At 54.1% G+C, this 10,877-nt stretch overlaps 1 protein-coding gene across 1 annotated transcript; it reads right to left on the bottom strand.

Moving 5' to 3' along the window:
* Window positions 1-213: 213 nt before the first annotated feature.
* Window positions 214-3,239, bottom strand: Nkx2-2 (NK2 homeobox 2). Its single transcript, XM_070007621.1, has 2 exons — window positions 2,779-3,239; window positions 214-1,787 (listed from the first exon to the last, which is right to left on the bottom strand). The coding sequence occupies exons 1-2, from the start codon at window positions 3,035-3,037 to the stop codon at window positions 1,225-1,227; spliced, it is 822 nt and encodes a 273-aa protein (XP_069863722.1). The 5' UTR covers window positions 3,038-3,239; the 3' UTR covers window positions 214-1,224.
* Window positions 3,240-10,877: the final 7,638 nt, after the last annotated feature.

The raw sequence follows: 10,877 nt of genomic DNA, 5'->3' as shown, positions 1-10,877 counted from the left end.
CCGAGCTTTGGAGCTAGGGCCCCCGGGTCCTAAGCGCGGGGTGCAGCGGTGGTCAGTCCGGATGCGGCCTGGTGGGGAGCTCCTCCAGAGTCCCAGCCCAGAGAGGAGCACTGCTGGTCGCTCTTTGGTCAGAGGTTTCCCGCCCCAAGCAGGACGACAAAGTTGACAAACGGGAGGGTTGTGCTTGTTTTCATGTTGTTGTTGTTTTTTTAACACAGGATTTTTATTAAAATTCTTATTTAAAAAAATCGAAAGCTTTCGGCGCCCGGCGCTCTGGAGCAAGGAGGGGAGGACCGTGCTGACCAGCTGAGTTCTAAATTCTGGGGCTCAGAACCCCAGAAAATGGGGCTGAGGGCTTTTCGCCTACGTACTTTTTTTTTTCCTTTTCCATATTTGAAAACTGTTCGCACGGAACAAAATAAAATAAAATAAAATAAAAAGAAGAGAAGAAGAAAATGTGGGGGGGGGAGGGGGTTAACCCAAACATAATCGAACCAAAACAAACCACAAAGAAAGGAGTCGGGCCTGGAGAGGGACAGGCCCATTCTGAATGTCATTTTGGCACCGCCACCACCGATATTTACAACGAAAAAGCGAAATCTGTCACCGGTTGTCAGAACGGTTTACATGGCCATAAATATTGAGCATTTTCTTAATTTTTTTTAAAAAGGGAGAGAGAAAGGGAGAAGAAATCCTCAATATCTTTCAAGTGTCCCCCACTTGCTTAGACGACTGACAATAATATAGCTACTCACACCAACATATTATACAAAATTCACGAAAGCGGGGCGGAGTGGGGTGGGGGGGCTTGGATTTTTCTCTTTTCAAGTGATGAAGTTGAACGTTGGGATGTTCCCCCCCCCCCCCAGGCAAAGAAGCGAAGCTGCGCAAACCTTCTGTAAACACGGCTTAAAGTTCAACCCTCTCCAAAGGTTCAAAGGAAGAGGGCTGGGGGCAGAGTCGGACGGCTGGAATCTGCCACTCCCAAAGTGTGTGTGTGTGTGTAGGGGTGGGGGGACGCGGGCAATCTCTCTGCGCCTCCCCCAACTGGAGCCGAGAGTCAACTCGACTCTAATAATAATTATAATAATAATAATAATAACCCATCGTTCAGGACCAGTTCTCCTTGCCGCCACCGCCGCCGCTGGAGTGGAACCTGGGCCCGGGGCGGGGGGTGGGGGGTGGAGGGGTAGGGGGTGGCCGCGAGTCTCGGAGGGGCGGCGCTCACCAAGTCCACTGCTGGGCCTGGACCAGGGGGTGTGCTGTCGGGTACTGGGGGGTGCTGGCCGAGCTGTACTGAGCGTTGTATTGCATGTGCTGCAGCGATTGCGCGCTGTAGGCCGAAAAAGGGATGCCTGCCTGGAAAGTGGCGGCGGCCAGGTCCTGGGCTTTGAGCGCATGGCACGGTTTGCCGTCCCTGACCAGGACGGGTACGGCTACCCGACGCGGCGAGGGCAAGGGCGTCACCTCCATACCTTTCTCGGCTCGGGCACGCTTCATTTTGTAGCGATGATTCTGGAACCAGATCTTGACCTGCGTGGGGGTGAGGCGGATGAGACTGGCCAGGTGCTCGCGCTCGGGCGCCGACAGGTACCGCTGCTGCCGGAAGCGCCGCTCCAGCTCGTAGGTCTGCGCCTTGGAGAAGAGCACCCGCCGCTTCCGCTTCTTGCCCGCGTCCCCCCCGCCGCCGGGGGTCTCCTTGTCATTGTCCGGTGACTCGTCAGCCGAGGGCTCAGGGGACTTGGAGCTGGAGTCTTGAGGGGGTGCGCCTGCCGCCAGCCCGTGCACTGGGGAGGGAGAGGGTGGAGGGAAGCGCATCAAGCGTTTGGAGGCCCAGGGCCTGGGGGAGGGGGGTAGCGGCGCGGGGGGGCGCAGACCTCTAACACCCGGGTTTCCTCTGTTGGGGCCTCTAGTCTTGTGCCAACCTGGCTGGCTTTGCTCTGATCCCCTGCACTCCGGAGGAAGCCGTTGGAGTCGCCCAGGGTTTAAAAAAAAAAAAAAAAAGGAGAATCAACAGGAGTAAGGGCTCGGGGATTTTTGGAGGGGTTCGCTCCCGTAGGGGTGCAAATTTGGTGGAGAATGGAGCACGGGGGGGGGGAGATCATTGAGGGTTCAGGGCTCCGGCCTCCTTAAACTATTTCCTCTCTGGAGAGACGTGGGCAGATTTTCAAAAAGAAAACCTCCACAATCCCAGCATTGATCGTCGCAACCATTTAAGGCAGGTTTTCTTTGGGGGGGGGGCTTTCTTTTTTTTCTTCTTCTTCCAGGCTTTCTGGACACCCCCCAGAACACCGCACAAAGCATCCTCTGATGATCGCGCAGCGGGGGCAGGGTGAGCTACTTATACCCGGGCCACCCGAAGCCTCCCCCTACCCTTTACCCGGAGCCGGACCAGACTCACTGGCTGGCTCCAATGTGCGCCAGGCCAGTCCCTTCTGTGGTCAGAGAGTCCAGGGTCTCCGGATGAAGCTATCGGTTGGGTTGACATCTGCCATCAGCCCTTGGAAGACATTTCCCTTCTCTGTCTCTTTAACTTCTCAAGTTGGGGGGGGGGGAAATCTTTGGCCAGCGGGGAGGGATGGAGGGTTTGGGGGTGAAAGGAGGAAAGAGGCTATTCCAAACAAGTGTTAACGGTCTTCCTTGGGACCCGGAGTGCGGGTCTCGGGTGAGCTTCAATGCTCCCTCCCTCCCCACCCCCCAACCCCGGTGTCCAGCCGGGGCTGCAGCCGCAGGGCTGGAGGTAAGCTTGGGCGGCGGCGGCTCCGTTTCGCTACTTACGGGAATACTGGAGGCCCTCGGTGCTGGCCAGCCAGCGCGTGTAGGGGTTGTCGCTGCTGTCGTAGAAAGGGCTCTTCAGGGGCAGGCTCGGCACGGCGTCCAGGGCGCCCTGCCCCAGAGGCCCGACTCTCTTGGCGGGTTCCGGCCCCTCGTTCTCCTCCTCCGGCCCCTCGGTAACCGAGCCCTCCTCATCATTGGTATCCGGCAGGTCCAAGATGTCCTTGACCGAAAATCCCGTCTTTGTGTTGGTCAGCGACATGGTTGGGCACCCCGCAATGTATGCCGTAAAGTTGAGCTTCACTTGGTCAATTCGTGGCGCTCCCCAGCCCCGGCGGGCGGGGGAGGGTCGGGAGGGGAGGGGGATGGGCCTCAATTATTGGGGGGGGGAATTATTATTTCAAAGAAAAAATTGAGGTGAACTAAACACACACACACACACACAACACAGTGAGGGGGAAGAAAGGGAAAGGGGCGCGGGGTGGGGGTTGGGGGGAGGAATAAAAACCCAACCCCGAGCCTCTGTCTTCTCTGAAAGCCAGAGCAAATGGACGCAGGGACTTGGCGGCCGGCGCGCCGAGCGCCAGCCCGACCTTAGTTTGTAACTCCAGGAGAGGTGCCAAGGCGCGGTCGGCTCGGGCTCCGGCGGCCGCTCGGCGCACGGTGGCGGCTGGTGGCGAGGAAAAAATGGGCCATTGCCCGAGCGATCAGTCCATATAAGGCTGGGCTCCACTCACGAACCTGGGGAGGGGGGAGGGGGAGAAAGAGGGAGGGAGGAAGGGAAAGAGAGAGGAGGGAGGGGGCGCGAGAGAGGGAGCGAGAGAAGGATGGAAAAAAAGGGGGGGGGGAAGAGACATTAAAAAACGCAAAGGTTGGCCACGTGTGGGCGGGTCTTGGGAGTCAAGTGGATGAAGACAGTATTTGCAGATGTGAAATTGTGGGTTTTGGGGAGCTCCGCGCTTCCAGCCAACGGCCCTCTAGAGCAAGATGAGAGGTGTAACGTGTCAATTAATTGCAAAGACGGGGAGAGCCTTTTTTTTTTAACCCAGTATTTACATACAAAGAGCCACCGCGTTGTTCTCGAGACCACACACTTGAAAGGGCCGTTTTAACAAATTGCATCTTAAAAAGAGATGCGGGGAGGGGGCTGGTAGAAAAGAAAACAGGAACCTGAGGAGGAGGGGGGGGGAGGAGGAGGAGGAGGAGGAGGAGGAGGAGGAGGAGGAGGAGGAGGAGGAGGAGGAGGAGGAGGAGGAGGAGGAGGAGGAGGAGGAGGAGGAGGAGGAGGAGGAGAAAAAAAATCCTCTTTAACATTTACGGGTTCCTACCTCTCACCCCTACCCGCCTGCCTGCCCAGGAGCTAGTCGGAAAATTGGCGATTTGTGGAGCCTTTGGAAAAGGGGGGGGGGGGAGAGAAGGGGGTGGAAGCGAAGGCTCAGCCTCAAAAATCTTTCCTTGCCATCGCTGGTGGGTTCCCGAAACAAGATCCGGTTCAAATGGCAAGAGCCCAACTTCTGTAAGCCTCCTAGGTCAATATTTTGGTTGAGGCTTAAGGATGAGTACTAGAAATGACAAGGCAAGTAATTGATTCTAGTTAACCGCGAAAGGACTCGAAATCCTGGAGAGGACTGGGCTCGGGGCGGGCCACAGACTCCAGCGAGCGACCCACCCCCCTCCAGCCACCCTTTATTTGCTAAAGACTCATTTATTTCCCTCATCTCCCCCCCTTTCCCCGCCCCCCCCCGATTTCTTTGCAGCCACCGAGGACTCGCAGTTCACTTTCTGCTTGGCGGGCGGTCCAAGAATTGGAGAGAACAAGGATTGTGATGCTCTAACTTAGGCCGAGTTGGGATCTCGGCCCAGCCTAGCTGCCTAAGGCCTCAGTAGCTACTTTCCTGGCGGTGGAGGACCGAGCACACTGGCCAGTTCCTTTTTTTTTTTTTTATTTTGGCCCTGTAGTGTCCCTGTCTGTCCCGGTCCCCTCCCTCTCCAGCCAGCCTTAGCTTAAGGTGGAGCGGCGGGAACCCAGGACGGGCGGGATTGCAGCACGGGGCTGGGGGTCACGCTTCCAACCCCGGTGAGGACCCAGAAAGCGACCGGGGAGAAGTGGGGTTGAGGTGCTGGCGGGTGGGGGAGGCGTTTGTTCTACAGCCCTGCCAGTCCTTTCACTTCTTCTCCTTTTGGACACCCGAGAGTGCGTTCCAAGGATGAGGACGCCAGTGGCGCTCCCAGTTTGCTTGGGGTTGGTGTGAACTTCTCAACCTTCTCCCCCCCACCCCCGGCCCCCAATCTGGGAACAGAACTTTCCTGGGACTGCGTTTCTCCGCGCTGGGGAGGAACAGGCATCGCCGCCACCCTGACAGGTCCTCGGTCCAATTGAACTGTTGGGGGGGGCTGTTGCTACCTGATGCTTGTTCGCCCCAAGAAGCATCTAGAAGGAGCTTAGTCTAGGGGGAAAGGAGGGGCAGAGCAGGTCGCCGGTGGGAGTCTGGGTTCTCCTGGACAGCCCCAAGCCCGGGCCGCTTAGCGCGGGGGAAGCGGAGGCCGCGCGGACGCCGGGTCCTCTCCGGCGCGCAGCTGCTTAGGCCACCAAGGCGCCCCTGCCACCCCCGAGTTGCCAACGCCGGGTGAGGGCGACTCTCTCCGAGCCGCTCAGCGGCTTTCTGCAGCCCTGGCTGCCTCGCCCCCAGTATGTGACGTGGGTGACAATGGCCCAGGTTGGAGTGAGCCCCTCGTCGGCGCGTCCTGGGTGGTCGGACCCGGGCAAACACAAATACAAACCGATTGCTAAGCTGCGGACAATGAGCGAAATGTAGACAAATGTCCCGCTCCCGTTGGAAGCCTTTGTCCCAGCTCGGTTTTTGCATTTATTTCAGTGGCGAAATAATACATGATTGACGCTCTCTTTCAATGTGTCCTAACTGTTTGGAATAAATCTAAGGTTGTTCCTAGTTGTCATGGCATTCAACCCTTTTCAATGGACTATCTCTTCATTCATTTCTGAATCCGTCCACAATATTAAGGAAACTCCTTCATGTTGACGCTCCCCAATTCCTCTCTTTCTCCTCCTACTTTTCCACCCTTTTTTCCCCCCTTTCTCCCCGGCCCCTCTTTACAAGAAGTAGATACTGGTTTGAAACCATATTCCTCAACACATTGCTGGCCACGTCTTTTACTATTATTTCTTTTTTCTTCCCGGTTTCTCTCTCTCTTAGCTTCCCAATCGGCCCTCCCCCACCCCTCCCCTCACGTGGGAGCTCACTGCCCTGCCCCGGCTTCGCAGGCAAGTCGCTTTTTCTAGTGGTAAGGGAAGCTCTCAGTTTGGACACAGAAGCAGGGGTGGGCCTGCCCCCAGCCATTGTTACTCAGATGCTAAATAAATAGCTGGTGAGAAAAAGTTCCTCAACCCAAGCATTGCAGAAAAGACCTCCTTTTGTTCCTCTTCTGTCCTAAGGGAGGAGGGGGATGCTTTCTTGGGGGGACCAGGACAGGCTTCAGGGATAGGGCCTGGGGCCAAAAGAGAGTATGGTGGTTAGGCGAGGCCAGTTTCTTGGATTGAGTGGAAAAGTGGTCCTTTAGAAAGAAGTGTCCTGTTTTGAATATGTCTAGAACCATCTTTAGATTCGTGTGTGTGTGTGTTCGCCTTCCAGAGCTAGCTCCTTTCCATAGTTTAAGCCCACCTAGTTCTCTGTGGTACCCAACTTCTCTCTTCTCCAGGCCTGGTGGATCTTTCTTTTTCCTTCTGCCATCTAACCAGCCTTGGAAAGGAGCTTACAAGGTGTGCGGAGCACAGAGAAGACACAATTGATTTTCTACTGGAATCTAGGCCTGGGAATTAATTGTAGGGAAGGAGTGCTGGTTGAAGAGTCTTGCGATGGAGGTCTCCTATCCAGTTCACAAAGTCTGGGTTTGCCCCACAGCCTCCCCTAGGGTTTAAATCAGACGGAACCCTTCCTCAGCTCGGAGTGCAGGATCCTCTTCCCCCAGCACCTGTATGAGACTTCCCTGGTGAGCATAGCCCTCCACTGAATGTGTCTCCCTTCCTTCACTGACTCTCCCCTAGGAGAGTGTGTCCAGGTTTTTCCTTGCTCTGGCCTTGGGACAGCCGGGCTGGGAGGGGCTCCTGCCCTGCCCACAAGTGTGGTAGTCAGACCTACAGGGCTAGGTCTCATCTCTCCCGGGACTTCTGTGAGTTCATTTCCCCTCCATCCCTTCCAGGCCAGTGTGGTTCCCCACGTTGCTTCCAAAGCGTTAACATTTGCAATTGAAAAGGCGAAGGGAGACCGCTGGGAGGCTCATAATTGCAGGGGAGAAACTGGGCTTGTTAGTGGAAGATCATAAAATACAACTCCCCCAGGAGCAGCCTGGGGACGCCAAGAGGCCCACACAGGCCCAGCTGGTGGCCAGGGGGTAAGTCCCGTGCCTACATCCGGTGTGACTCTCTCCTACTACTACTGGGTTTCCTCAATTTTGTGGGCCAGGCTCAGGGCTGGAAGGCCAGAGGGGTCAGGCATTAAATGCACCACTTCTGCCCAAATTAAACAAGTGACTGATGCTATGGATTCTGAAATAGGCTTTCCTCAGAGTGCCATAGTCTGGCCTTTGGGGCCTGCCTCAGAAGCTCCTTTTCCATGGAAATCAGTATACTCAGCAGCCTGAGCAGACCCAGTCCCTCACTCCAGCCCCATCGCAGAGTCCTGTATTAATGACCCCCTCCACCCCCACCCTGTCAATCGAGTAGGAATCAGCATCTGCCGGCACCAGTTTCAGCTCTACATAGATGTGCACTGGGTCATGTCCACTCGGAATTCTTGAGGGAGGGTGGGCATTGTCCCAGGCTCCATCTGGTTTAACTTTGGGCTGCTTAGCTGCTGTGGTGAGGTGAGCTCAGAGCCTTGGTCTTCATCCTCAGCCTTGGGGCTCCAGGTTTATTTATACCAATATCTAACTAAGCATATTTCCCCCCTAAACTTAGTGGGGGAGGGGGGTTTGGGTGGGAGTCACAGGCTGGCTAGGGGAAGAAGAACACCTTTCTCTCCAGAGACTAGGGACTCTTCTGAGTTGGCTGTTCTGGGTTTTTGGATGGAAGCTTGGGCTCAGACCATGGGAGAGGGCTGTGAGGGAGCTGAACAATTGCCAGAGGCCTCAGAGGGGAGGTGAAATGTACACAGGCTAAGTGGCCCTACTCCAGGACGAGTGGCCCTTTAAGTCAGCCCAATGTTTACCTGTTTACTTTCCCAGGTAGCTCAAACACCAGTGTCTTTTCCGTGCTTAGCCTTGTGGGGGCTACCCCCAATGTGTTCTGTTTTCCTGGCTTCTACCTCATACCTCAGTTTACCTCCTCCCACTGCATAGGTGGGAGAGTGGGATGAATTCTAAATCTGAGCGAACAAGGCAAGAAAGATACTTTAGGAAAGTGGGGAGAGGTCTGGATGTATAGATAGGAGCCTTCTTCAGTTGGGCCTGTGGATAAACTGGGCATACTTGGGTGGCATTTCCCCCCTCCCACCCCTCAGGGCTGGGGGTTGAACCTAGGACCTTGTGCATGTTAATCAAGCACACTACCACTAAGCCAAATCCCCCAGCCTTCTTGGGTGGCATGTGACTCCTCCCCTCAATTGCTGTTTTAGCTCAGTTAAAAGGGTGCGCCCTCCAGGGGGACTTGTGGGCAAAATCCTAGGGGTGGGGTAGATTTTTTGCAAGCTGACTTGAAAGGGAAGTGGTCTTGAGAAATCCAAAGCTTAGATAGGCCTGCGTGTCACTCTTTATCTTCTCTATCTGCAAATCACTTCTCCTTCCCGCTCTGTGATGGTCCTGGGGCTCCAACTCAGGGCCTGAGACTTTTTCCTCAAGACTAGTGCTCTACCACTTGAGCCACAGCTCCACTTCTGGCTTTTTGATGGTTAATTGGAGATAACTCATGGCTTTCCTGCCTAGGCTGGCTTTGAACCTCAATCTTCAGATCTCAGCTTCCTGAGTAACTAGAATTACAGGCATGAGCCGCTGGTGCTGGCACCACTTCTTATCATAAAACCAAATAAATCAAGGCCTTGCTCTTTCATTTGGAAACACTAATTTGTTTGACTTTTTTCTTTTTCTTTGGAATGAAAAGAAACGCCTTTCCTAGTACAATGTGGTTGAGCTCTACACCTCCCCATCTCATCTCAGATGACAACCTTCAAGTGGATTAGTTCATTGTCTGGTTAGTGCCAGGGTACAAGCATTTGTCTTGGCTCACTCCTGAAACAAAGCACATCTCACCTTCCAGCTCCAGTGAGGATTAACAACACACATAAAGGTTTTGTCAGGGAGGAGATGTTTGTTTTCTTTTGGATTGGAGACTCCAAGCCTGGCATGCACACAAAATCCCTCAAAAGTAACCCTAGGGTTGTTTGGGTTTGGGTTTCTTGAGAATAGGGGCAACTCTGGCATCCTGAATGGAAAGGAATGGAAGCATTCTGCCCCTGAAATACCAACTACCCCATATGGGGACCTTTCCTAACCCAGGAAACTGAAAGTCAGTTTTGATTCCTGTCAATCCTAGCTTTAGCTGGTTTCCCGCCCCCCCCCCTTGCTGCTGGGAGAGAGAAACTGGGGTTACGGGAAGCCTCTGTGTAGTGACTGGAGTGGAATGAAGAGGCCCAAAGCTCCGTGGATGTGCAAATTTGGGTAGGCCAGATCATGACCACAAACATTTCTTGCAAAGGGAATTCCCTTTTTCCATTAGCCATAGTCCAGATGGACCGGAGAGCACACTGTGAATGGACAGAGAAGAGCCTACTTCGGGTTCAAGCTCAAGATGAGTTTTCTTTCTTTAGTCCCTTGACTCTTCAGTACCAGGATGGGAAGCATGAGTGAATGCCTCCCAGATAGACAAGTCACCAAGAAGGTGGTGAAGGAATAAGTTTTGCAAGCCCAGAGTCTAAGCTCTGTCCCATTGCTGGACTTCCTTGCTTCAGAATGGCAGGAACCCCCAGAAAGCAGGAGGAGGAAGGGAAACTGATTTGGGGACCTAAAGCCTGGAGTCCCTGACCAGATCATAGTCGCTGCAGGTGGAAGACATAGAAGTGTCCTCTCTGCCCTTCTCTTTCAAGGCAAAATAGACAAGGCTTTCCAATTACCTGCCGCCACCCCACAAAAGGCCAAATAGCTCCGGAGGACGTGGATTGTAATAGAAATTAGGATTTCTCTGTCCATTAATCAGCCTCATTGTGTGGGCGTAAGACCTCGAGGGTATATGTTAGGACTTTGATAAATGCAATTTAATGAGATCTTTGAAAATGCATCCAATAAAATAAGAGGCGAGCAAAGCCGTTTAACTTTCATGGATGTTAAATTGAACACGAAATGTAGCTCCGGGCGGACTACAAAATACAGCGGGTCTCCTTCCAATATTTCCTTTTAAAAACGTAGTCTCTAAGCCCCCCCTCAAGCCAATCCATTATCACTGACTTATTGGGGGAACCAAACATCGCGTCCCCCCGGGCGAACCCCTTTGCTTTATTCGTTCTCGCTGCTCTAATGATTAAATATGTTACAATGAGATTACGCATCCTGAGCAGTGCCTTCAGGAACCGTTCTTCCAGACAAGCCCGACCTTCTCCCGATAAAGGCGATTTCAGTGCGGGAGATTTCAGTTTCTCCAGGAAACGGGCGCAGAAAGCCCGTCCTTATCTGAATTTACTTCTTAACACGTGATGAAATCATTATCCCAAGACTCTGGAAAACAAGCCTCCTCCCCGAATGGGTTAACACGCCGTACTTCAAGCTGAGTCGGCACGCTGGTGTGCAATGAATGCAGCCATCCGCCGCTCGAGCTCAGCCGGGGTTAAAGAGGGCTGGGAAGGACCAGCACCCGTGAGTTCCCTCCGGGACTGAGAAGGGGTGCCTGAAGATGGTTTCTTATCTCTCCAATCGGGACACTAAAGGTTCCCTCCCCCAACCCCCCCAGGATGCGTCAACATCTGTTCCAACCCCAGGCGCCACCAAAGTGGAGAGGGCGCGAGAAACGCATGGGAGGGCCTTCTCGGAAAGCACGCGGGTGGGTGCTGGAAGATGGGTGGATGGAACTAAGGGGGCGCCCCTTCAAGCTCCTGACTTCA

This window comes from Dipodomys merriami, unplaced genomic scaffold (genome assembly GCF_024711535.1).
Source record: "Dipodomys merriami isolate MVZ:Mamm:240054 unplaced genomic scaffold, mDipMer1.0.p SCAF_7, whole genome shotgun sequence".
NCBI classification, from domain to species: domain Eukaryota; kingdom Metazoa; phylum Chordata; class Mammalia; order Rodentia; family Heteromyidae; genus Dipodomys; species Dipodomys merriami.
Note: the sequence above shows the minus strand (reverse complement) of the source record. Positions and strands in the feature narration are given on the sequence as shown.

Bases quoted from the DNA above. Each gene is read 5' to 3' on its own strand.
- Nkx2-2 (XM_070007621.1), bottom strand. From the start codon at position 3,037: ATGTCGCTGACCAACACAAAGACGGGATTTTCGGTCAAGGACATCTTG. The intron at 1,788-2,778 runs GTAAGTAGCGAA...CTCCCTCCCCAG, and splicing joins CGAGGGCCTCCAGTATTCCC to TGCACGGGCTGGCGGCAGGC.